Here is a 27,127-nt window from a genome sequence, read left to right on the forward strand (position 1 = left end):
CCGGTGGTACAGACACCCCTCGGGCCAGTCCCTCGGGCACGCTTTTCCCCAGCGTTGCGCTGCTGCATCGCAACCAGGCGACACGCACAAATCTGCTGCAAAATCCGCTGCAGTAAAGTACCGCGGCTACGAGACCTGCTTCCTGCTGCGCGGCAGCATCGGACGCAAATGCCGCTTGACGGTGGTCCTCTGGCTGGGCTCCGCTTTACAGACAGGCCCTTCCGAGCAACGCCTGTGGATGGACGCGCACCCCGCCCGACAGGTAACCAGGCAGCGGCGGCCGGGGGGCCCCGGCTCCTCGGATCCCTCTTCGGGGAAGGAAGGGGTAAAAGGGGACAGCTTTTAGCTGCGGGGGTACGGGAGGAGGCACAGAGCTGCAGCCGGCCGGGCACACCCCCCCCCCGCCCCCACCGGCCGTGACACAGGGTTGGGGGACGTAGGGCAGGGCCACGCCATCCGCCGGGGGACACGAGCGCCGGGGCGGCCCGCTATCGGCCATCAGTGCCGCGGGCCGCCATCTTCCTTGCTGACGGCTACCCAAAACCAAGATGGCGCTCGGCCAGCGAGTGGTGCAGCGTTTCCCCGCCCAGGGCGGAAGTGACGCACCCGCGGCGGCGGCCGCCCCCCGCTCTCTATGGTGGTTTTTTCTTTTTCCCTTTGGGCCCCGCGTCTCTTCCTCCGGCGAGACGGGAAATGGCCGCCGAGCTGCGATAAGGGAGCGGGGCCGCCGGGAGTTCCGCCCGCCAGGTGAGGGAGGGGTGGAGGTGAAGGGGCCGCGGGAGGGTTTTGCGGGACGCTAGCGAGCCTTAGCCGCGGCCCAGCCGGCCGCGGGGGGGTGGCGGGGCAGCAGCGGCGCCCGCCTCCCCTCCCCCCTTCCTGGCCGCGCGGTGCCCGCGCGCCGTCCCGCCCTTCCCCGCCGCGTGACCTCGGCGCTGCGCAGCCATTATCCTCCGCGCCCCCCCGCCTCGCGCCAGCCGTGCCAGCCCCGGGGCGACGGGCCCGACCGCTCCCCCGGGGACGGGCCGGGCGGCCGCCGTCGCCGCCCTAACGCGCGCCAGCGTCGCTTCCTACGGGAGTCGGGCCGGGCGGGCGTCGCTCCTCCCTGAGTCTGGACGGCGCCCCCGGGAGCGAAGGTAGAGGGACGGGGCGGCGGGAGGCGGCCGCGGAGCTGCCTTGAGCTGCTTCGCGGCTTCTGGAAGCTCGCCGCGGGGCGGGGGTCGGGGAGCGGAATGGGTGGCCTGCCCCGTTGAGCCTCCAGCCCGGCCGGCCTGGGTTTGCAGCCTTTCCACCCTCCCTGTGGGAGACGGACCCCAGGAGGCCGTGCAGCACTGGTTATGGGAGCGTGCAGTCGGGCCGTTATCCTGGCGGGCGTGACGGGCCGGAGGGGAGCGGCGCTGGGCCGGAGGGATGCTGCCCGGCGGCGGGTGAGCCTCTGCGCTCGCTGTAGGAACTTCCCTCCGGGCATGGCTGCGGTTCGGGCGCTTGTGCCGTGCGTACTCCCGCTTGGCTCCTGCGCCTTATCTGCCCTGTGCAGAAACGCCCCTAAGTCCGGGGAGGGGCTGGAGCGGGTTTTATGCCCCTTGCTGAAAGGGGCTGTTACATTCCCGGTGTTGATGATGGTGTAGAATCTCGTTGTGGGATCCTGCCTTTTATTTCTCATTTGCTTTTAAACCCCCTGCTTTTTGCCTTAATTTTCTTAATGAAAATCAGATTCTTGTTTTGTGTGTTAGAGTGATCCTTTACCAAGTCAGTACGACCTGTCACTTGTTTATCTCTGAGATCAAAGTTTTACCTTAGCAGCAGCAATTAAATTTTACTATGGGAAGACCTGGGAGCATGCAGAACAAAGGCGTTTTTGACACTGCAGGTAGCCACTGCTTGTGTAATGGTTGATTATGATAAATATATAAAACCATCCTTAGAATAGTTGTTGTCAGTGTGGGAAGAATTGATTAAAGCATGTGGGGTTCCAGGAAAATGCTGACTAGCTGTTGTCTTCTCCTTCCTCCTCTTTCTCCTCCCCAGTAATCTCATTGCTTTAGACAAAAGTGGGGAGATAAGCAGAGGTAAAGACAAAAGTGGGGAGATAAGCAGAGGTAAAGACAAAAGTGGGGAGATAAGCAGAGGTAAAGGCTCCGGCTCTGAGGTATGCTCCAAGCATGCAGCTTCTTGTGGTAGGGAGGGCAGGAATTGCTTCCTCCCACTCGTCCCTTTTGATATGTTGAGTGACAGGCTGCACCGAATGGCAGGAAGAGAGGTTTAAGGTGTTACATATATCAGTACTTGGGGCGTGACTGCCTCTCTCCTGAACACAGGCTCCGTGGCGTGAGCAAGGCTTTAGTGGGCTTGGCTGTGTGGAACAGTTCCTCAGGTGAAGGCTGTGACTGAGGGAAGCTTTCTTGGAAGTAGGAGGGAGCATGTGCCATAGGGAAGGGCCTGTTGCCGTTGGGGATGCCGAAAACTTGGGAGTGGCTGTAGGAATTTAGAAAGGGGTCAGTAGGGAGCTGTTGTTTGGAGCTAGGTTGCAGGTATTTGGATGGATTAGATTCTGGCTGGTTGTCAAGGAGAGATTGTGGTGTAGGGGTTTGAGGAATGTCAGAGAACTTTTGGGGTTTGTTTACAAGTAGTGAAGATGTGTGAAGGAAACTACTGAAGAAAGTAAGCTTTTGGGTTACAACTGTTACTCGGTTATCGCTGTGAGTTTCTCCTGAAAGTATTCTGAAAGTGTATTGCTGTCTTGTTCATTGTGCCAGCACTGGCCTCCATGCGGCCTTGTGGTAAATGGGATCTGGGCGGTTATGTGGCTGTCAGCTTTGTCTTTTCATCCAGAGTATTTCTTCTGGATCAGTTAGCTACTCCAGCTCACCGAGCGCCTATATGAATATTAGTCTTGGAACAAATGAGGGAGGGAAGATAGCCTTTTCTGCAGCAGTATGCTCATAGTTTATTGCAAAGAGGTTGTGGAAATGACTGTGTAAGGGTGTATGAAAACAGTGTTTAAAACACAAACAAAAAATAACAAAAATGGCTACTCAAAATGTGTATCCAAAAGCATGCTAATTCCTTTTTGTCTATTGACAGAATTCTTTGAAATAGTCACTTTGATTTCTGTGTTTTTAATTAGAGGAGAAACATGCTTTTGTTTGCCAATAGTAGTACATAATAGAGCGGTTGCCGATCATGTGGTTTTGCAGAGCTGATTTTACTGTTACTAGTAGGATGCTGTTTTTTGATGTAATTTGCAAATATTTTATATTGTTTTCCATAAAGCAATGAATAAATGAATTAGGGAAAAAAGGACTTTGTATGTTCTACTGTTCCAGTTGACTTTTCATGCTGTAATTCGTAAATGGGTCTCTTCTGTCTTTGCAACTTTGTGGATATTATGAAATAATATTATGTATCAAAAATATAAAATAAGGGAATATATGCATCCCGGATCATATTTGTACATTCCAAGATAGTTTTGGCAAATTTGCTGTGGCATTTTAGTATTTGTAGGATTTTAGTAATTGATGATCTGAGTAGCATGGTTTTACAGTCACTAATGAAATGCATTCTTTCTTATTTGTGATGTGCTGCTGTTAAGTTGGTGGGTACTTAAAAAAAAAAGCAGGGGGGGGTAGATGCCTTACACTACTGTCTTAGCAAGACTGACTTTCTTTAAATTGGTATGGGTATTATGAGAGAATATTACAAAATCTGTGGGATTTCTTGAAGACTGTCTATGTCCTTTTGTTTTGTCCTGGCTGTATAATCCTCATTTCTTTTGAAGCCTGAATCACTGAATGAAAATGCGTTTTGGCAACAGCTTGTGAATTACTTTAACAAGATTTTGACTCTAATCTTGCTGACAGCTTTCAAGTAATGCTTAGGCTAGAGAAATGTACACTACTACATAACTGTGAACAAAGGATAGCTAAAATAATTAAGCTAAGAGGAAGCAGTGTTTTGCTAGTGTAATTGGGTATAACTGTCCTAAAATGTCGTAAACTTCCACATGGTGTAGAACTTTTGAAATGACTTAACAGATATGTTACATCTGCAGTCTGTGTATTCTGAAAAAACTTTAATATCAGTGGTGTAGTAAAAACTTAAAAAGAACATTTAAAAGGAATTTGAAACAGGTTTTTTGCCCTTCATTTTTATTTTAAACATAGCAAATGCTAACTGTGACATTTACTTCCTGTTTGTTGCATTGCTTGTGGCAGGATGAGCTTGATTCTGTTGTGTATCTTGTTTTTGCTTAATGGTCACACTTACTGGTAGAGACTGATTTAAGAGGCTCAGACATCCTGCTGTTGCCATTAAACTTCTTGATTCCCTCTTTGGTCAAGAATGTGATTCAGTATCTGACAGATAGTGGACTTCATTTTTTAAAGAAGTCTAGATTTCTGTGTTAAGGTTTGGTTGTTTGGAGGTGGAGGTTTTGTTTGTGGATTTGGTGTTCTGGTTTTTTTTTCTGTTGTGTTTTTTTTGGTGTGGTGTTTGTTATTTTTTTTTTTTTTAAAGCTGCTGGCAAGTACTGTTAAAAAGCCTAACTTCCAAGTTTGTTGCTGCCGATGGTTTTGCTAAGCTAGTTTCAGGGAAGCTTTAAGATTGCAGTGCTGCCAAAAGAGGCAGTCCTGTCTGGCTGCTATTACAACTTTCCTGTGTTGGCCCACATGTTTGTGGGGTTGTTGTCGTGAACCATACTGGAAAAATCGCTTGTATTGAAACTAATTGAGGTGGTCCATACATTTTCTGATCTAATTCACTATGTGGCTGCAGAAATACCTGCGCTGGCATGAGGGAGGAGAGATCAGGAATGTAAGGAAACAAAGGACAGGAGAGAGAGGACCTTTTCTTTAAACTAATGGTGCCAACTTATTCGGGTTTGAAGTACTGTGGAGCTACAGCAGCTTCCTTTTTGTAATATCCAGATTTTTTTTTAACACAAGAGTGAAATAGTTGAGAGCCAAGCATCTCCTTTCACATATTCAGGATAGAAAGCAAGGGAAGAAGAAAATTGAGTTGCAAGAAACATGTATTATAGCCCTGGTATTTCAGGCATACACCATGTTCTTAGCAGTCATGGTCCTCTTAAAAATGCTCAGTGATGACGTCTTGTGTCATGTTCGTGATACGCACATTTGGCAGACTCTGGGTCTCTTCTGAGACTACTTCAGAGATAAGCTTCATGCACTGAAGTGAGAAGGGCAGCTAGTCTTTATTTAGGGATTGATTAATTTATATAGCAACATATGATGCTTAGCACCTCTTTTTCATTGCCCTTTGCCACTTGTGCCCTTACTTGACATGATGTAGCCACTACAGACTGGCAGTGAGCACAAGAGTCCACAGGAAGAGGTTGTGAATGATTTTATTTGATATTGAAATGGTATTTTGTAGTTGTGATGCTTTCAGAGGAATGTGTACTTTTTCTGCAAAAGTGTGAAGCATGTAGAAGTGTACTGTCATAAAGGAGCCATTTTCCTACGGGTTTCTGTGTCTGCCACTATTCTTTTCTAAATTAGCTTTAATAGAGGTGGTTAGAATTTTAGATTCTTGAATATTGTGAGGATATTACACAGACAAGCCTTTATTAAAAAGAAACAGCTATGTAGTCTTTTCACTTTTGTTCCGAAGTATGAGCATTATTTTGGAAAGAATGTTTGTGTCTCAAGCTTTCACCGATCACAATTAAATAGAAACAAAAGTTGCTAGTAGTTGAGGGTTTTTTTTAATTCATTAGTTAAGGTTTTCTGTTCAAAAAATTTCTTTTGAAATGTTATATCCATTCTCCCTGTGTGTGGTGGGTTTTTTTGGTTTTTTTTTTTTTTTGTTTAAGGAGAATAATATAGCAAATATATTTTAGCTGCCAGGGTCAGATGTGGTATATATCCAATGGCTGGTAAAAAAAAAAAAAAAAAGTGTGACTGCTTCTCACCTTTGCCACTTGTTAGAAGATATTCTTAAAACTGTGCAGAACTGATTGCCAGAGTTTGAGCTATAGTAATTTAAGATCCTGTCTTCTGCCTAGAGGTTTTAAAGGTGAAGTAACTGTCTTGTTCTATATCCCCAGGATCTAGATCATTTTAAGTCAGAAGTAGAGATGATTTAAGTGTTGATTTAAAATCTTGGACTGAACTTCAACCATTTAGCTGAAGTTTGTGTTACTTTTTCTGTACTAGACTTCTGAATGCCTTAATTAATCTTTACTAGCTAATACCATCTCGCCTTTTGTCTAGACAAGATCTGAAATGGTCCGATACACTACTGTGCTCCTTCAGAGACTCATGCTTGCTGATGATGAGAAGTAAAAACTTAATCTTATTAAAGCATATATTTTGTAGAAATTGGAAATATCTTGGTCACTACTAGTGAATGGTAAGTGGACTTTTGAAAGCAGTGTTTATGAACACAAGTGCTGCGTTTCTTCTTTCAGATGAAGAAGACACCTATGAATGTGTCATTTAGGAGCAGTGGATGTCTTATGACTTTGGCTTTAATGAATTAATTGTTGAGACGCAGAATTTCTGGGAGATCCATCCCATCTGTATTGAACAACAAAATTCTGAGTTGCTTGAATGGAATTGGAAAGCTTGCTTAATGTTGAGTCAGATTACAGGCGTATATATGTATAGTCTTGAGGCTTTGAGGTAATTGAAAGATGAGGCCAGTGAAAAGTTTGTACATTTGAGATTGGTTTCATTACTACAATTGTGCTTTGTTTCTGTACACCTGCAAAGGAGCGTATTGTTAAAGATGTTGGTTGTTTAGGTAAACTCATATATGTATGCATTTTAAACAAGAAAGTATAACAGGGTAATGCTTGTATAAATGTTGTAAAAGAAACCTAAAAGATAAAGATAGCTCCAGTTAAATGCAAGGCTGTAAGAGTTCAAACTGGTCTAACAGTTTGCCACTGTCTCTTTTTTGCCCTGTCCTCCTGGCTGTTGCTGTACTGCCCCCATAATCCAGCTCTGGCACTTGTTTGGCCCTGCATTAAGCCAGTTCAATAACCCAGCCTTATGAAACTGATTTCTGGGTATTAAGAGTCTGCTCGGTGAGGGTTCCAAAGGGTGTCAGGGCCATTGTGAAGGTGAGGATAATGCATTATACAGCCCTGTAAGCAAGGCTGAAGGAAGAGTGATGATATGTGGAAGGGGAGTAGGATATGCCCCTTGGCAGTGGCTAGCTGTTGAGCTGCTCTAGTTAGTCTTAACATGCAGCTCCACAGAGTCAAAGAGTGAACTTGCCATTTCTTAGGCATTGTTTTTTCATGCTAAACAGATAATGTTTGAACCCGTTTAAGCAAAAGGTATTGCCTGCCCTTTAGTAAAAGTTCATGTCTTTGACAGTCTCTTTTTCTGTTCTATAGGGATCAGTATTGCTGAAAGCACAGATAGAGAGTTTTGAAATAATTGCTTCATTGGCACCAGCCAACGGTTTGAGGTAAGATTAACTTAATTCTATTTTTAAATGTTCTGATTGAACCCAGCCATTTAAAATGAGGATTGACTTTGTTTTCCTAAAATTTGTGCTTGAAATAAGAAATGACAACATAAAGCCTTCTGAAATTAGCATAAGTCTTGTAAAGGTCAACTGTTGTACAGTATATATGTACTTGCCCTACATAGAATGCAAATGCATAAATGTTATTGTTGGATACAGGGAAAATCAAACAGATTCCTTTCAAGTTGAGATTGGGTTGTATTATAAACTTGTACATCTGAAGTTTGGTCTGAAAATTACTTGTAACAGCAAAACCAGGGTTTTTTTTAGCACTCTTGGAAAATTGGTATGCTTCATGTCTTACAACATTTTAAAAGCTCTAGATTTATGTTTACTGTGAATAGATGAACATTAGAGATTATAAGCCATTTTCTGTAAGTTTTAATTGAACACAATGAAGTAGAAACCATCTTCTGAGTATAGGTTATGCAAATTTGCTTTTTAATGGAAGGAGACGGTAAGAGACAGCATTCAACACACTATTCATCTCCAAGGTAAATATTTTTTTTTTTTTTAGTTAATGGAAAGCTGGTTTGGGTTAAAATTTATTTTTTGCTGGGTTAGTTTCAGATGAGGTTACATCTCTTTGGGGCCATGCAAAATCTTGTGCTACTATGGTGGGGAGGTCATATGGGGTAGAAGGGACCAGCTGGCGGGGAAAGGGTGGACTGCTTTTTTTTCTTTTGTGTTCTCTTATGTGTCTAAAAATCTCTGAAATTTTGTGAACTGTAAGCTTTAACACTGTTTATTTGTCTTTATATAATGAAGTATCACCCAGGTAACAAGAAAGATTTTATATAAAATACCTTGTGACAGAAGGTGCTTGTTGTGTTGAGCATGTTTTTTCAATACAGTGATTTTAGGCTTTCATGCTTGTTTGCAATACAAAAGCTAAATGTTTGTTTTCCATTTTTATTTTCATTATTAAAAAACAATGACTATAGGTATTGAGCATACAAAGGCCTGAAAATGTGTATTACTTGTTCACAGTTTATATTCAGGTTGTCTAATGTGACCCTTTTTTTGTTTTAAAGCTGGGCAATTTCAAAAGAATGGCAGCGGGTCAGAGTTTTAATTAATTAATTTGGGGATTTTTAGCCACTGATCTGAAAAGGAAAAGCTGTGTATTTTTCATGGTTAGCACTAATTAATTCTAAACATCTATTATGACTGTACATAAGAAGAAATTACAGTTTAATATGAGTTTATTTTCTTTTAGGACTCATTGCCTTATAATCACTTGTAGTTTTCATATCTTAATTTGAGCTGAACAATGTTGAATTCTGCTGCAAGCCATATTATTTAACTAGTTGTTAAAATCTAAGTTGACCATGTATTTTACATGTAGTTTAAAAAGCAAAATTAACCTAAAAGGATGCAAGATGGGCGTACTGACCAGTGGAAAACTGGATCAGAGTGATTATGTGGTTAAGGGAAATACCCCTGGCTCAAACCAACAACCGCTGGACAGAATACTTCAGGGCTTTTCCTTTGCTTATGTAAAAGTTGCATTGTAATGGACTGTAAAGTCCTCCCAGAGAAGGACTGCTGCATTGGAAATGCAAGGAAACTATAAACTACACAGATAGCAAGAATTTAGTTTTCAAACATATTAAAATGTGTAATTGTTCAGACTTGCATTGTTTCTTGCCTTAATTTGCAGAAGTGTTTTTTTGTTTTGTCCTCTGTCCTTCTACAGGATCAGTTTGCGATTAAATGTGGAAATCATTTCACTGTTATACATCATCTTTTCAGACAAACTGCATGTAGCTATGTTAAATTCTTTAAAATGTGGTTGAGCTTTTGATTTACTAATGAATGTACTCAGTTGTCTTCAGAGTTCTTTGGTTTAAGAAATGCTATACCTCTTTCCAATAGTCTTACTTTAGCATATAGAAATTTACATAGACTCTAAACAGCTGCTTCCTTTTTTTTTTTTTCTTTCCCTCCCCTCACTGCTTTTTCCTTTGGGAAGGAGTGTATCTACTGGGAAAAATGGGTCGATCTAACTCAAGATCACATTCTTCAAGATCCAAGTCCAGATCTCAGTCCAGCTCTAGGTCAAGATCCAGATCACATTCTAGAAAAAAGAGATACAGGTAAGTTGATGTCTTAGTGCATGAAAAGTTGATTTAGTATATTAGTTTCTGTCTGGAAATTACTTTACATTTGTATGATGCTATGGCAGAAGTGACCCTGGGATCTTACTTTGTTTTAGGCAGTAGGTAAATTGTGCTTTGAATGTAATTTCTGTTACTTTGTTTAATACTTAGCTGTTTTTTCTCTCTTCCTGTATCTCAAGATAATTTCAGAATGCTAATGGTTCCTCAGGATTGTGGCTTGTTTGATTCCTCCCTCCCCCTTCATGTGATGTTTTATTTGTCCAGCCTCTTCCCCTGTGATTTTCCGTTTCTCATGCAGCTTTTTGTATCTGTGGTAACTTAAGGCTTTAGCAGATAAGCATTGCTGTGTCTTGTCTTCTGTGTTGCCTCCAGCCTTTTCCTCATCTTTCTTATTAGTGGACATAACCATCTCCCATAGAAAAAGTGGCAGAATTGAATGTTGAATGTTTACTGCCTCATCAGCTGCTGTCTGCAGGCTGGCACATTAAACTGGGGGTCATGTAACTTCATGTTCCAGGCTGTGAACCATGGTGGCTGGGGAACTGAATGCCATACTCCAGAGTGGTGATAATCTCTTAATAAAATGGCAGGGCAGGCCACTGAGGCTGGTAGTGTCTTAATCATGTGATGCTGAAGTAATTTCTCAGTCCTTTAGGAGTATAGACATGTTTATTATAATCCTTTGAGACAAATAATAAATAAAAATAGATTGTAGAAGTTACTTTAAGACTGTTAGTCTGCTGCTTTGACCATTCTGACTGCATTAGAGAAATTGAATATTTAGTGTCAAGGCACTTCTTTTTTTTTCTTGTTGTTGTTGTTTAATTCTCCAATTGTCAAATGTTAATGTTTGCTTTTTAATTTTAGTTCTAGGTCTCGGTCAAGGACATACTCACGATCTCGCAGCAGGGATCGTGTTTATTCTAGAGATTATCGCAGAGATTACAGAAATAATAGAGGAATGAGACGTCCCTATGGTTACAGAGGAAGAGGTAGAGGGTATTATCAAGGAGGAGGTGGTAGATACCATCGTGGAGGTTATAGGCCTGTCTGGAACCGAAGACACTCCCGAAGCCCTAGGCGTGGCCGTTCACGTTCCAGAAGTCCAAAACGAAGGTCTGTGTCTTCCCAGAGGTCCCGGAGCAGATCTCGTCGATCTTACAGATCTTCCAGGTCCCCAAGGTCCTCTTCATCTCGTTCTTCATCCCCATACAGCAAATCACCTGTCTCTTCCAAAAGACGTGCGTCTCTGGAAAAGCAGGCAAAGAAAACTGAAGGGGCTCCTTTGCAAGATAGCCCCTTGAAAAATAAATCACAAGATGAACAGAAAGATACATTTGAACATGACCCATCAGAGTCTCTTGACGATTTTAACAAATCATCAGCAGCTTCTGGCGACATTTGGCCTGGCCTTTCAGCATATGATAACAGTCCAAGGTCACCCCATAGTCCTTCTATTGCCACCCCACCTAGTCAGAGTTCATCTTGCTCTGATGCCCCTTTGCTTAGCACAGCCCACTCAGCAAAGGACACTCCTCAACATTCCCATTCCATTCAGCATAGTCCTGAGAGGTCTGGCTCTGGTTCTCTTGGAAATGGTTCTAGCCGTTATAGTCCTTCTCAGAATAGCCCATTGCATCATATCCCTTCAAGGAGAAGCCCTGCAAAGACAATCCCATCACAGAGCGCTCCCCGTGAGGAGGCTCGAGTGCGGTCATTTTATCCTGAAGGTGGTGAACAGGACACTACAAAAGGTGGAAAGTTTATGAAAAGGTAAGAATTAAATTATAAGCCTAATGTTGTCCCTTAAAATGCTGACTGTTAGAGTTTCAACAAGGTCATCACTGTACCTTGGAAAATACAATATGGAATAAATATTACTAATTATAGTCTGGTTGGAATTGTGCTTTGAAACAGGCCTTTTCCTCCTAAGATGCTTCAAGTTCTTGACTGTTGACTAGTGGAGATAGGGACATGTATCCTTGAGGAAAAATTGGTTTGTGCTTTTCCTTTATGGTGTATTTTCTTATACTCTGTTTACTCTTATGAGAAACCTTAATTGGAATAGTGCATCAGACTTGCTTGTTTGATAGTGAATTCTGTTTGAGTATTTTGAAGTTTTAATGCTTCATGTAGTTTGAAATGCAGATCTTTTGGAAGTCTAAAAATGCAGATATTATACAATGATTTCTTTGTTAACATAAACAGCATCAATTGCTAATTGTGCAGTGCAATATGACAACTTTGATGCCTTGACTTTGATTTGCGTTACTTATGAAAGAGGGTAGGTCTTGGTATCTTTGTAACATAATTCTACTGATGTGAGGGATGACATATTTAAAGTTCAGTGTATATTTTCCAATTAACGTAACATTCTTCAATTTGCTCTTAAAATATTTGATACAGTAGTAATTTTTTAAAGCTGTAGAATTCTTACTGACACTAGACTGTTCTTTTCTAATGTGACTTGTACTTCAGTGCATTTTTTACAAAATAGTTATAGAGCAAAGCTGTGACTATGGTATAAGGGCTTGATCGTAAGCTTGTAAATTTTTCTAGTCAGTGACTTGCTATGTAAAAATTACATTGCTTAGAAGACCAAAAATGTGACTTCCCCTGGGTAAGATGTATTGGAGTTGGTCATTGTATTAGGACCTATATGAAAATAGTGTATAGATAAGGCAGTGGCTGAATTAATTGGTAGGTGTGTTTCTGTGTTTAGGAGAGCTGCCTTCTAAAGGTTCCCTGCTTGTACACAATATAGTGAATGCATTAAGCCTGTGTCTGATTTTGGAGTTATCTTAGAAATGTGCAGGATCTTGAAAAGAATTAACTTTTTTTATGGTACCCCTTTAAATTTTTCACTAAAAAAAAGGCACAAAAATGAATTACAGTCTGAATTGTAAGATTTAATGTGAATTTGATGGAAAAAAAATGACTGGTGTAAGAGAATGTGAAACTGAGTACTTACTAAGAAAGAACAAACAAATCACTAGCTTTTTTATAAACTCAAGCAGAGGATTTCTAGGTGTTCTACAGAAAGGCATATTCTTCAGATGCCTCCAGTAGTACATAAATGACAGTGGGAATGGTGTTACGGTGTGCGAAGCATTGCATGCTAAAGTTGAATTGCTCAGAGGAATGTATTTCTTCTTGGTGTGGGATTGACACAAAAGAGGAATGCAAGTGAACTGGAATGAATGCAATCCAGAGTTACCAGTCTCTTCTTTGCTATCCACAGGTACACAGATGAAGAGTCTAGAGTATACCTGCTTGATAGGGGTAATACCAGGGAAAAGGAGGCCCAGAAGGAGAGAGGATCAGAAAAAGGGAGGACAGAGGGAGAAAGGGAATGGGAGGAACAGGAAACCTTAGATTTTTTCGTTGATAAAGAGACTGGGAAAGAAAAGTTTAATGACTCTGAAGGGGAGGACACAGAGGAGACAGAGGATTACAGACAGTTCAGAAAGTCTGTCCTGGCAGATCAGGGTAAAAATTTTCCTACTGCATCTCACCGGAATGCTGAGGAGGAAGGAACCAAATACAAATCTAAAATATCAATCAAGGGCAATAGAGAGAGCGATGGATTTAGAGATGAGAAAAGTTATAAGCTTAAAGAGACTGGCTATGTAGTGGAAAGGCCTAGTGCAACAAAAGATAAGCACAAGGAAGAAGACAAGAGTTCTGAGAGAATAATGATGAAGAAAGAAACTCAGTCACCTGAGCAGGTAAAGTCTGAAAAGCTCAAAGAACTCTTTGATTACAGTCCCCCTCTACACAAGAATCTGGATGCGAGAGAAAAATCCACCTTCAGAGAGGAGAGCCCACTTAGGATCAAAATGATAGCCAGTGACTCCCATCGTCCTGAAGTTAAACTCAAAATGGCACCGGTACCTCTTGACGATTCCAATAGGTAAATTATTCAGCTTTACAGTGTCGTTCTCCACCTGCCTGCAGTGTCATTCATTTTTATTTAAACTAGTGGTTTCTTTTTGTGTGTCTCTTTCTGTTGTTGATGTATTTTAGACCTGCTTCCTTGACTAAAGACAGGCTGCTTGCTAGCACACTTGTCCATTCCGTCAAGAAGGAGCAAGAGTTCCGATCCATCTTTGACCACATTAAGTTGCCACAGGCCAGCAAAAGCACGTCAGAGTCATTTATTCAGCACATTGTGTCGTTGGTTCACCACGTCAAAGGTATGTATTCAGTTTATCGTACCAAATATACATCTGACAATTTCATTTAAGCCTGTTTGCTGTCTTAGTACAGAAAGATTTCAGCCCTCTTTTAATGTTGATTTAGTCAGACTTACTTCCTTTTGAGGTACACGTAAAAATAATAGCAGCAGCAGGCAGTATAAGAAAACCGCAAGCAGTGTAGAGCATGGTAGCAGTTACACTATGTTTCTGGATAAATTTTTGAGCCCAAGTAGTATATAAAGTTTGAAATTTTGCAGTGTGGTTTAAACATTGGTGTGGGATTGACACAAAATACTACATTGGTCATTCTTTTCTTATTTAGTTTTATTTTAATGGCTCTAACATACAATTTTATATTAAGTGGTGCAGTGTGGGCTGACATGCCTTTTGCACATGTAAATACAATGGCATTCCTTTTGGAACATCCTAGAGCTTATTTCAGGTCCTTATGAAGAAAGTTTTTTTTATGTCAAAATAATAAGATTTAAGAAAAATTGTGCTTTAAATGATAGTAAAATACGCTGTGATATTTGATGTTATTGCTATTTGACAGTACTGCAGTGCTGGAGCCAGGAATCTCGCTTATAGGAACTTGGCAGTGGCTAAATAAACAGCCGTTAAATGTATTGTACACTATTTTCTGATTTAACAACAGTGGCTGTGCTTACTGCAAACACCCAAAACCCCCAAAAAAGCAACAAAACACAAACCCAGACTATCAAGGTAGATGTATTTCATTTAGGTCACATATCCTATTAAAAGCTTTCTGATGGAAAAATAGGTAATTCCTTAAAATCCAGTGAGGATATCTGGAGAGTGATTTTTTTTTTTTTTTTTTTTTTTTTTTCCCCATAGCATTTACTTGATTTCACTGGGCTGTTGTCTTGTTCTCTTGTGTTTAATGTACTGAATGTGGAAAAATTTGCTAGTGAAAATAATTTTGTCATATCATCCTAAAAAGCAAGAATCTGTAAGCATTGTTTTTTGAGATGCTTTAGCTTCTAAAATTGCAAAGATTTGTGGGCTCAAAGTATATGTTAAGGTTCTGTTAAAAGTCTTACTTGGTTGGCAAAATTCAGATTACTAAGGCTGAATGATTTCCTGCATTTTTAATTACTTATAAAGAAGAAAGTAATAGGCAACAGTGGTAATCAACATGATAATATAGCAGGATTTAAAAAAATTCTGTTGGGACACCTGTTCAGAGTATAATGCTGTGTTTTGAAAATACCTATTTTATTGATATGTAGAGATTTAAAGCTCAGTCCAGTGAGAGCTTCTGTAAGGGTTTGCTTGTATGGTATATGTAGGCTGCAGGTGAAATAGTATTCCTGAAACTCTCACATGTTGATCACAAATAGACTGTTTTTCTGTAAACTTTTGTATGTTAAACAAATATTTGGTAAATGTAACAGCTTAACAGCCTATCTGGTCAAGTTATTAGAATATGTACAGTTATGATTGTTTTTTCAAAGCAGAACCTCTCTTAAGTGTCAAATTTACTGTGGTCTGTGATCAGATTTTAGTAACTCTTGACAAATTGAAGTTATGTTCGTTATTGGTGTGATGCGACCAGTCTGAACAGCTCTTTATTAATGTAGAGCTGAAAATGCCCAGTGATGTTTTCTTTTTCATTGTAACTAGGTCCTGGAATGTGTTTTGAAATGGCAAAATCCATGTTACAAAAGTAAAATAGCTGTTGAAAGATACAGATGCCAAACAGGCAAAGTTGAACCTTCTGTCTTCCTGGCAAAAATGGCATAAAAACAGAGTTGCTAGCTCAAATTCCTGTGTTTGATGGAATTATGATTGAGGCACTACCCTTGTAGTGGCCGTTTCAAGTTTTAATGGTTGGTTATGAGACAAATACTGGATGCCGGGCGGTAAGTTGATACAGATGTATGTTGACCTGTTAAGCAGATAGCTTGCTTCATATGTAACATTTCATAGCTCATGACTTTATGTATTTCTATATTACATTTAAACACATTTGTTGAGCTGGTTTAAAAACTGAGTTTTGCTGTTGCTAATTTAACTGTCTCTGAAGGAAAGAGAAAATTTGTCAGAAAAGTTGTCAAGTTTGCCAAGATGCCAGATGCTTAAATGAATTTATTTACATATAGGTGTGTTAATTGTCTTGGATTGTTTATCATCACAGCTTCAAAGCAAGAAACTGTATTCCTTTAAGAAATTACTTGTTAGGTCATTCATGTAGTTATTGAAGCATACATTACTTAAGTGTTTTCACTGAGTTAACTCTTACTGTAAGTTAAAGATGAGATGAATAGTAAAATGTACTTATTGCAAGTATTCATGACTCAAAGTAACTTCATTTTCTCTTACGTGCAAAGTATATAACTGTTAAGAAATTGCTCCTTTCTCTTTCATTAGACGAAAATGTCATTGAAAATGAGCAAGTCCCATCAGTAAATGATGCTTGAATTGGATGTAATGCAGTTGTGGCATAGTTATAAGTAGACCTGCAGTGATGCTGTGCACTGTTACTTTGTTTGGGTTACAGAATGTGTAAAAATAGAGAAAATGCCACATTTGCTTGTTCACATAGATTTATTGAAAATACTGTGTTTTTTGCCTGCTACTTGCCTTTCTGTCAGGAGCAAAATTCCTGTCAGTTGAATTAAACTAATGAAACAGTGTTTTTTCTATTGTAACCAACAGAGCAATACTTCAAGTCAGCTGGAATGACCCTAAATGAGAGGTTCACTGCATATCAAAAAGCTACTGAAGAACACTGCACCCGGCAAAAGAGCCCAGAAATACATAGGTATATGTTAACTGCATATGTAGATGCTTTGTGTTTCAAATAATGCCTGCTAATACTTCTTTTGAGAACCCAAAATATTTTTTTCTAATCTGTATGGAGTAATTTGTCAGTTTCTGTATAAATACAAAATATCACAAAACCCCCTTCTATAAAAGAGAACTGGTCTGAGCCTGGTCTGGCTTCATCTGTGGTTTTGTAGCAGATGTCTTCTCTACCTCTGTATCTCACTTAGGATATATTTACTTTTCTCACATGCAGTGCTCAAATATTGAGGGGCATATGTCTTGAAGATGAAAAGAAGCCCTGTACATGCATCTTTATGCTTCAGTGTGAAATGTTCCATCTCATACTGTAGGTTTTGTGTGTGTTAATTTACAGCACTTTTTTGAAAAATCTGAGAGCCTGAAAGGTAAGAAGGTAGGCATGCAGATGTAGTTTCTGATCATGTGTTATGGTTTTATGATGCAGTGTACTATATTTGCGTTGCATGTGAGGATGTATTACCTCCATAGTCAGTACCCGGTTTCATATGTTTTCTTAACTGTTAAGTATTTTTGACTTTACAGCAAACTGTCATAGTGTTGATGATTTCCAGGGAGGGGTGTGTGTTTCAACTGGCTATACATAATGTTTTTTTGAAATAACACATAAGATACAAAAAGTATCTTCAAAGTTATACTTAGGCAGTTTGATTTTTTTTTTTTTTTTTTTTGCATTTGATCTGTGTTTGGTTTTTAGCATATTTCACACGGAACAGAACCAAAGTTATTAATTTTTAGTTAGCTTCTGTATTCTGATGGTGGGGCTTTATATGCAAAAAGCTTGTTCTAATGCAAAATTTTTATATGTTTCTCAGTTTTATGTTGAAAAGAAGTGTCTGAGGCCATTAACAGTCACATACACATATGGCAAGACACTGCTTTTATTTTACATTTAGGAGGATTGACATCTCTCCAAGTACCCTGAGGAAGCATACCCGTTTAGCAGGTGAAGAGAGAGTCTTTAAAGAAGAAAGTCAAAAAGTAGGTTCTATGTAACTGTTCTATCTGTATTTCTAAACTTAATTTATTGTGTTACCCTTTAAATCATAACTTCACTGTTTTGTGTATAAAAATACAAAAATAATTGTATTTATTGTATCTGGAGTACTTGCATTTAGAACATTTTTTTTTTTCCTTTGACTGAAGTGTGTTACCAAGAAGCCAGTTTATGTAGCATGATTTTGCTATATTGGTAATGTGGCATATAAGGTCAAGTCTTCTCCCACCCTTCCTTTCTTTTTGGGCATTTCTTGCCCGATTTTGTGGCACTAAGCTGCCCATGGACAAAGGGGTGTGGGGGGAGGGGAAGTACTGAGGTGTCAGTGAATAGTAGTATGGTTGAATTGCAAAGGTGCTTGTGCTCTGTTAAAAACAATTCACCAGAAGAAATGAATGCTTAAACATCCTCCCAAACCATGTATGATGGTCTGTCTGCATGAAAAAATAGGTATCTCATTGGCTTGATGTGAATGCTTGTTTGAAACTGAAATTCTTAGCTGTTCTTTTTTTAGATCTAGCAATTGCATGTAAAGAGTGTTCAGTTAAAGTCAATTTGTGTGCTGAAGAGTTTGTTGAAAAATAGGTAAATTCTATCTCGCTTTTTTGAAAATTGATGTACAGCTTGCCTTTTCATTCAGATTCTCTTCTGGATGTTTTATTTCAAAATTTTTGTTCCAAAATATAAATTTGTTTACAGGGAGATAAAAAATTAAGGTGCGATTCTGCTGATCTTCGTCATGACATTGACCGACGTAGGAAAGAGCGAAGTAAAGAACGAGGAGACTCAAAGGGTTCCAGGGAATCCAGTGGGTCAAGGAAGCAGGAGAAAACTCCAAAAGATTACAAGGATTACAAATCTTACAAAGATGACAGGTAAATATTTGAAGTCCCTATTTAGGTTTTTAGCTTCTAATTAGCCTTTTGTAATTGTAAGCTTAATTGCTTTCAATTTTCAATGTATAATGGAACATTTAAATTTAAACAATTAAAATTATTTGTTTTACAGCAAATATGTATTATCTGTCTTTTACACGGCTTATGGTGGATGAGGACAAAAACTTTGGAATAGCAAGCTAACACTGAAAAAAAAAATGACAAATTAATCTGTCCTATTATCCAGGCTACATCAGGAGGTTGGACTTCAATGCAGTACATTTCTATAAACAGTTTGTGTAAGAACTTTGGTTCGTTATGCTTGATTCCGCACTTTTTCAACTCATAACACCCAGAGTATGAGAATCTTACTGATACTTAGGTTTTAACATGGGTGAGAAGGGGAATTTTTATTTTTGTCTAAAGCCAGTGGGCTGTTGTTAAGAAAAAAATGTTAGCATATCTCAGTGGATACTGTGTAGCAGTGGTAAGAGTTACTTCAGGTATGACCTTCCTTTGAATAGAACATTAAAATCTTGTAAAGTGGGTCAAATTAGTACCACTATGGGGTTACTGAAAGTCTTGCTGTAGGAATATGTTTTCCCTGCTTTGTACTGGATATACAATGAATTTTCACTTATGCTTCCTGTTTCCCATTTACTTTTTGACTTTGGTATCCACATTATCTTCCACTGGCTAATTCCGTATGGCCATCTACATAGGGAAGCCCACGCCATATCTTCTCAACAGTGTGCAAACTGAACTATGTAAAGTTACTGTAAAACTTTGTCTTGAGGGTTTTCTTCCCTTCAACTTCTGTTTTTCCGCCTCAGAAGAAAGGTGGATCTTAAAAGTAACAGAATCTCTTCATAGCATAAAACCATAGAAACGCTGTATTTGCAGTTTGCAGACTGCTGCTTTCCAACTCACTAGCAATAATATACATTTAGTACATTTAAATGTGTAAGAGGAGGCTGGAAAGTGGAACTATACTCCTTAACATCTGAAATATTTAACATATATGTGACTTTATAACCGGAAGGGGGATAGCTTTTCATAAAATGTAAAGAGATCTGTTTTAGTATAGCATGCTACAGGTTATCTATTACTCTTAAAACAGCACACAGTGTTATCTTTTTATTTTTCAGCAAACAAAAAAGAGATCAAGACCGTGCTCGGTCCTCCCCATCTTCCTCTCCATCTTCTTCTTCATCCAGTTCTCGAGAAGAAAAGGATTGCAAGAAAGAAAGAGATGAAGAGTTCAAAACCCACCATGAACAGAAAGAATACTCTGGTTTTGCAGGGGTCAACAGGCCAAGAGGCACCTTTGTAAGTTGCTCTCTGATTCTTCCCCCAAATTATGAACACTGAACCAATAGTAATAGTATAACAGATAAAACGAGGATGTGTTGCAGTGATTCTTGAGTTCTTTTATGGGATGTACCAAACCTGAGAAGTTGTTTTTTTCCCAGCACTGCCCAATAGCAGTTAATTGGTGTGTAAATAGACATTAGGATGCTATTGGAGACCCTAACGTAAAGGTGGGAAAAATTATTTCTTGCTTATTCCTTGCTGTGTTGTAATTACATTGTTTCCTAACAAGATCTGCAAATTTACTTTTCTCTAAAGAATAAATCTTGTCATCTGTTACTACTGAACTCCCTGAAGCTTCTGTTTTTCCTTGTCACTTTCAGTTTGGTTTGGCCCTCCTTTGTGTGTGATGCCTGCAACTTGTTAAATGGAGAATGGCATGTAATAAAAAATACACATCAACCTTTAAACAGCTGTATTGAGGAGAGGAGATGGTATACTTGTTTTTCAGTCTTTCTTTGGCCTGGACTAGCCACAGTGAGCATGAAAGCTCATTAATTTAGCTCTGGAATGTGTTTTCGCATTGTGATTTGGAAAGTAATACATTGACCACTGTAGTCTTCAGAAAAATCTTAAAAGTTAAAAATTCCATGTTAATGTAATTACTGATACTTTAATTGGGAAATGTAGAAGCATTAAGAAAAAGATAGCAATCAATAAAAGAGGCCTTAAGAAGATACGGAACACTTAAAAAACCCCCAAAACATACCCCCCACCCCCCCAAATAAAAAAAAAACTACAAGAAAAGCCCCAATTCTGTATTTGGGTGGGTGGGGAAAAAAACTCTGACTGACTTAATGGGTAGGAGTAATGTCATACTTTCACAATAATCCCTTGGTGTAGCTTAAGACTAAGTAATGCTAAAAGACGTTGGTATGAATGTACACGTAATAGTTTCTAGTAGTGTAAAATTCTGAACTGCAGACGAGTATCTGAAATGCCTGTGAGGTATGCAACACTTGAGTTAAGGTTTGACTCTTCCATCTAAAAAACTGTAGCTACTTAAAAGAAAATTCAAAGTTCAAAATTCCTAGCACAAAAAAGGCATAATTTCCTTTCTTGATATCTTTTTTAATACAAATATACTAAGGAACATCTATGTGGCATAAATGTATAGATGCTCAGATGGTGTAGGCGTCAAATATAACAATATTGGTAGAATTTCTAGCTGTATAACCTAGTGGCACTGAGGTAGACAAAAGTAGCACTTAACTCCCCTCTCCTCAAAAAGAATCAGTTGAAGAAAACTCATAATTGGTGGAAGCCTTTACTGCCTTAGAAAACCAGATTGTATGTATCATGAAAGGGATTATATTTTACATGAAATTGAAGTCTATTAAATTTCCAGTTCACATCAACTTCTACTAATTTAACTGCTGGTAACTGCCAGTTCTGACTATGGATAATAAAATAATAACTGGTTCACGTTCCCTAACGACATACGTGGTCACACACAGGTTTACTAACAAGCTGTGTCTGAACAGAAGAACCTAAATAGGCCAACCTGTGGACTTGAGTCTTGTCTTTAGGGATACAAACTTGGATACTGTTGAAATACACAGGCTGGCTAGTGTGGGAATGCCTCAGTAATTCAGTCTAATAGTGGCTCTATTCCAGTAAATACTGCTTTGTTTTTGGAGTAAATAAAACGTTTTTATTGTGAATTCTCCCTGAAGCAGGAAGCCTGGATACACTGGGAGAGCATAGCTTGCTGCATAGAGGAGACTTCAAGCTAAGCTGTCAATCTCATACTAAATCAGCAGTGATTTTTTCACTAAACTTGCCGACAGACGATGTTTATTCTGGGCTTCTTGTACATAAATGTCATGAATAGTTTTGAAGTAGGAACACAGAAATAAGGATAAGTAGAATCTTTCAATGATACTGACATTAATATCCAGCTCCTGAAGAATTATGTGTAACAGTTCTGTTTAAAAGTCTCTATAGAAAGAGAAAAATACATTTTGTCCTTTTTGTGATGGTCTTTGCAGTAAGCAAGCCCAGAAAGATAATGCCGTAGTGGATTTTGCTGCCTGTATTTCATTGCCTGAAAGATGACTTGGGGGAGTGGAGTGTTAATACAGTGTTGAGGAAAGCTCTAGATGTTTTTCTTAAAGGGGATCTGATCATAGGACCTAGTACCAGGAGGTGCTGACCTCCCCCACCCCCCCGCCCCCTTTTTTTTTTTTTTTTAATCCTATCATATTTTGTCTTTACATCCTCTCTTCTCCTGCACAGTGATACTGCTTGTGTGCCCTAATTTTGTAAAGGTTCAAAGCTATTGGAAATAAAGCATGTAGCATTTCCTCTCTTGTACAGGTTTTTTTTAGGTGATAGTCTATCATTTACCAAGTCACTCTCCAAGCAGTTCTTTTTTTATTTGCCTACAGTTTATTGGATAGGTCTTAGGAGCCTTTTATGGATTGTTTTTCAGTCTCTTTGATTTCAGAGTAGTTCTAAAGCTGTCCAGCATAATTTCTGCATTAGAAGTGTTGGAGCTTTGTGGAACTAAGTGTGCATAATAATGCTCTTTCAAGTTAGTTAACTAATTTTTTTTTGTGTATGTTTATGGTGCTTATTTTCAACAAACTGATTTTCAGCCATGTTTTTGTAGTTATTCTGAAGACCCAGTTCTGTGTCTTAACTAGGCTGTTCATGGAAATAGTGTTCTGTAGTAACTACAGGCTTTAGCAGTCTGTTTTCCCATCCTAGCCTTTCCCTACTCCCCTTGAATGGTGGATATAAACTCTTGTTTGATGTTATCCACAAGCTAAGAATTTACATGCTGAGGGATCTGTAGATGCTACTTCTAGTGTATTCTGAGTTAAGCATTTTCCTTATTGCTGTGAGACTTCTTAGCCTAACATTTTAAAATCCTGTTAATTCATTATAAAAAATATTTAAGATGTTAATTTTCACTTCAAGCATAGCTACTCTGTACAGTATATATTCTTGATTTTTTCTGAGTAAAGAATTTATCCATTGGAAATGTAATGTGGCCTAAAGTACATTTCTGAATCTCATTTCAAAATGTTTAACACATAGTAGATGTACGTATTTAGAAACTGCATTGTTTGTATGTATTCTAGAATCACTTTCTCATAACTGATATGACTGACTTCATACATGACCTTTTTTTTTCCCTCTCCCGACAGTTTTCTCCCTCTTTCAGTCTAGTTTTTTCTGTTTGGTTTTTTGTCTGTGAACAGCTTCAGAAGTTTCTTCTGACCTTTTGTTGCAACACACTGGTTTACCAGCAGTCAAAGGAAGTTTCTTTTTGGTGATTGTGGGTGAATTTATGCAGAGAACTCAAATGTGTTTCAATTAAACTTAATAGAATCATTATTTCAAAGTGAATGCTTGAACATATTACTTAAGGTAATACGTGAATTTGAAAATGGTTTTACACTTGCAGATACTGTAATTAAGCACAGAAAGAGCATTTTCAGTAATAGAGAACTTGAACTCTGTGGTTTTATGTAAATGGATTAAATGACATCTTGGTTAATCAGTTTCGAATTAGGGGCAGAGGAAGAGCCAGAGGAGTCTTTGCTGGAACAAATACTGGTCCCAGCAACTCAAATACTACTTTTCAGAAGAGACCGAAGGAAGAGGAATGGGATCCTGAATATACCCCAAAAAGCAAGAAATACTTCTTGGTGGGTGTGGAGAACTCGATATCTTATGCATGCTTTTGTTTTTTCAAACTTTCTACAAGTGTAGAAGTAGCATGCATGTATGGACAGGGACTTCAGTTATGTAACCATGCGAGTATCAGGGCTGCTTTAGTGCCTGGTTCTGCTTCCCTTGTGTCTTTCTGCAGCAGGCTGGCAATAACTGAGGCCCGACACAGATTTCATCTCCAAAATCTTCATCAGTGAGTGGGGAAGAAGGCAGATTCATACTAAAATTGTTAAAACCAAATTTTAAACCAGAAAGACTTGTGCTGTGTTTTCCTGGATTGATGTCTGTATGGCATTTGAGCTTTTTCTTAGATTTGTCTGGAGGTCTGCAGAAGTGGAAGATCAGGAAAAGCTGACAGTATTTGTGGATGTTTGTAGGCTGACTGTTATTAGCAGTCCTTAGTTTGTTAGCAGTAGTTGAGTACTGTGATAGTCATAAGAAAATCACGTTAGTTCTGATGTCTTTTTCACATCTGGATTATGAAAGGAGGGCTGTTGATACAACCACCCAGTAAATAGTGCAGCATACAGAATGTGTAGCCTCTGTTCCATTTTATTTCCTTAACAGTGCAAACTTCTAAGGATACTGTTTCACTGTTGAAAAATGTTAAGTAGCGAAAATTAGACCTTCTGCTACAGCATCATAGCTTGTCACAAATATCTTAACAGATAATCCAAGAAGTAAGGCAATCACAATTTGAATGTTTGTACAAGGAGTTCTCAGTCCCTCCACACACACATAAACGTTTCTGAATCTATAAATGTAGAAAGAGAGGTGATAATCCATTAATGAAGAAATTTTATGATAGCTAAAACAAATAACTGTAGCTATTAAACTTTTATCTGGTCTCTAAAAACGTTTTTTAGTTAAAAAAAAAAACAAGCCACCCTTTAACTGTTCCTACATAATTACTACTAAACTGCTTTATATAGATGTGGTATGTGTTTAATAGTTCAAATTTCTTTCCAAATCACAAGTAAAAAACCCAGATGTTGAAGCAAGTGTACCTCACTCTTCTAAATATAAACCTTTTTTATATTAAATCATTGTCTGTAGTGTTCATGCAGTGCGTGGAGTCATTGTCAGAAGACTTAGCGAACTATGTAAGGCTATATTTGGTAGTAAGAAAGCAAACTTTAAGCTTATTAACCAGAGAAACTCAACTGTTGTTTGTTAATGTGAGATTTAAACAGTTTGAACTTCATTTTCCCTATGTCATGCAGGTGAAGCAGGGTATCTGAAAACTGAATAAAAATCCTAGCACATTCCTAGAGCTTCTTCCTTGAAAATCACAGATTTTTTTTTCCCCCTCAAAACTAGGGAGTAATTCTTTGTTCTTACTGAAGATGCATGACAGAACTGTTTTATTACATTCAGACATTTGAGTAGACCCACAGCTAATAAGGGCTCTTAAAGCAGTTTTATTGTTGGTTTTAGTTATAGCATCATGAATTGTAAGGATATCCTTTATAATGTATTCTATAAATCATAATCTGAACTGTTAAAAAGTTCTTAGGTTTTTTTTAATCAAATTATACTATACATAGAAAAAGTACTAACGTTTAAGGGGGTACGTTTCAGAAGTGTTTTAACCTTATTCTTTGTCTGGTATTATTGTAGCATGATGACAGAGATGATGGTGTGGATTATTGGGCCAAAAGAGGAAGAGGCCGTGGTACTTTCCAGCGTGGCAGAGGGCGTTTTAACTTCAAAAAGTCAGGTAGCAGTCCAAAGTGGACACATGACAAGTATCAAGGGGATGGGATTGTGGAAGATGAAGAAGAAACAATTGAGAATAATGAAGAAAAGGACAGACGCAAAGAGGAGAAGGTAAACAGCTTAGTGAATTGCAGATTAGATGGTTTATTTTGCAGTATCTCAGATAATTGTGTGCTGGTGGAGTGGGGATCGCTTTAAAAAGTTTCAGAATTTGGTTATTAACAGTTTACAACAAGACTGTTTTCTTTCTTTCCACAGGAATAACCCTGGAAGAAAGTTGCAGCTGTGAAAGAGCAGCTCTTGCACCACCCACACAACATTTTTAATATGTTTTTTTGTTGTCAAATGAATGTAAGCATTTTACTTAAATTTTACTGTTGGAAAGTAGTTTAGAGGGATTGTTTTTGTTTTAAGCCTTTAGGAAAAAAATCTTGATATAGTAAACTATGTTAATGATCGTACAGGTAGAAAGTAAAATATTTGTAACAACTTTTAAGAAATTTTACTGTTTGTTACATGCAGTGTAATTCTGCTTTGTCCAAATATATGGTCAAGTACACCTCTAAAAGTTTTGATCCTCCCCTATGTCTGTGTTTTATTCTGAAGTAAACTTACAGCTCTGCACACCTGAAATCTTGGAGCAGCATTTTTTATAAACTGATTACTACTTTAGTGTTGCCTTTTTATAAGTGTATTTAATGGTAGTCATCCAATCACAAACAGTTGTGCAAAATGATTATACGTTAGTCCACGAGAATCACATTTACATAGCGTGTCAGTGATAAACCTGGATTCTTATTCCACCCTGCTAGAGTGCAGCAAGAATTTTTACCTTTGAGAGTAAATTGTCACTCTTTAGTAGCCTGAGAAATACATATGTATATAAATACTAAAGTGAGTTCCAAGTGTGTTATTTCCCTTTTGGAATGTCAGTTTTAGAAACCTATTTCCAAATCACTGCTGCTAGAAACTTCTAAACATACCAGAAAACTGGAGTCCCTGCCCCGCCCCACGACCACCACCCTGCTCCCTCTCTATAGGTAGGTCTGCACTAATACAACTGGCTTAATTCCTTAGCTTGTGTCTAGAGCAGATCAGTCATGTATTATGGGTACCTAGTAATGTGCTTTGTCATTAAAAGATGCTTCTCTTGTCAAGGGTAACTTAGTACAAGTTTTAAGGTTTTATAAACATAGATGTTAAACTCCCTGTGAGAAAAGTACTGTCTGTGAATTACAGAGTACGAGTGGCATTTTCAGTGTCACTAGCAATTAGTTTCAGCTTTCTGTTGATAGCTTAATCATCAACAGAACACTTTAGTTAAGAAATCGGTGGCAGTATCAGTCTAGCTTCTTTTTTAGCTGTTTTTTGTTCCAGTTTGTTAAAACTGCCTCTTTAGTTTGGTGGGGTTTTTTTGGTTTTTTTTTTATGTGGACTTACCTCTCCAGGTATCTTAAGTCTTTAAATCTTCTGTTACATTTACAGCCTTACATGAAATTGGGGGTGGGGATGGGGGTGTGTGGAGAAACAAAATAATAATAAAAAAAACCAACAAAAATCTCTGAAAATGTACTTCAGGTGTACTAAACATTTCTATGAAGTGTGAATTCCGTTAGTGCCCTGATAGTACCTTTGTTCAGTATTCCACTTTACAGAATGTGCAGATTTGAAGTTCTGACTCAGTGGTAAAAGTTAGCAAAAGATGTGAGAAATGAGTCTCAACTTTTGACACTGATTTCTAAATAGTCATGCTTCTGGTATTTAAGTAGCCAAAGTGCAGAAGTTGGTCTCCAGTTTTTTTGCTTATTTTTTTAAAAAAAACAAAACCAGCAAACC

General features: G+C 38.8%; 2 protein-coding genes across 22 annotated transcripts in view; one reads left to right on the forward strand and one right to left on the reverse strand.

Moving 5' to 3' along the window:
* Positions 1 to 213, reverse strand: part of LOC102050487 (uncharacterized) — a 34,084-nt gene extending 33,871 nt beyond the window's left edge. Inside the window, exon 1 of the mRNA XM_055713629.1 lies at positions 136 to 213. The gene's annotated coding sequence lies outside the window, so the exon portion shown is untranslated. The remainder of the gene's footprint in view (positions 1 to 135) is intronic.
* On the forward strand, positions 124 to 25,924 carry BCLAF1 (BCL2 associated transcription factor 1). 21 transcript variants are annotated; one of them, XM_005432816.3, is made up of 14 exons: positions 129 to 262; positions 6,231 to 6,369; positions 7,364 to 7,437; positions 9,473 to 9,596; positions 10,488 to 11,393; positions 12,862 to 13,533; positions 13,647 to 13,816; positions 16,499 to 16,604; positions 17,542 to 17,626; positions 18,342 to 18,517; positions 19,666 to 19,846; positions 23,401 to 23,547; positions 25,193 to 25,402; positions 25,550 to 25,924. In XM_005432816.3, the coding sequence occupies exons 4-14, from the start codon at positions 9,493 to 9,495 to the stop codon at positions 25,553 to 25,555; spliced, it is 2,763 nt and encodes a 920-aa protein (XP_005432873.1). In that variant the 5' UTR covers positions 129 to 262; positions 6,231 to 6,369; positions 7,364 to 7,437; positions 9,473 to 9,492; the 3' UTR covers positions 25,556 to 25,924. The 21 variants fall into 21 exon arrangements, 18 of the variants coding, with proteins under 18 accessions (XP_027665658.1, XP_055569594.1, XP_055569588.1 ...); XM_055713609.1 differs by lacking the exon at positions 129 to 262 and adding an exon at positions 603 to 747; XM_055713614.1 differs by lacking the exon at positions 129 to 262 and adding an exon at positions 603 to 747 and having other exon boundaries at positions 9,476 to 9,596.
* Positions 25,925 to 27,127: the final 1,203 nt, after the last annotated feature.

The sequence above is a fragment of the Falco cherrug genome, chromosome 6 (assembly GCF_023634085.1).
Source record: "Falco cherrug isolate bFalChe1 chromosome 6, bFalChe1.pri, whole genome shotgun sequence".
Classification (NCBI taxonomy): Eukaryota; Metazoa; Chordata; class Aves; order Falconiformes; family Falconidae; genus Falco; species Falco cherrug.

What these genes read in the sequence shown, in the direction of transcription:
- BCLAF1 (XM_027809857.2), top strand. Translation starts at nt 9,493, where the DNA reads ATGGGTCGATCTAACTCAAGATCACATTCTTCAAGATCCAAGTCCAGA. An exon ending in TCTAGAAAAAAGAGATACAG is followed by an intron (nt 9,597 to 10,487) that starts GTAAGTTGATGT and finishes TTTTAATTTTAG; the next exon opens with TTCTAGGTCTCGGTCAAGGA. An exon ending in AAAGCAAGAAATACTTCTTG is followed by an intron (nt 23,548 to 25,192) that starts GTGGGTGTGGAG and finishes GTATTATTGTAG; the next exon opens with CATGATGACAGAGATGATGG.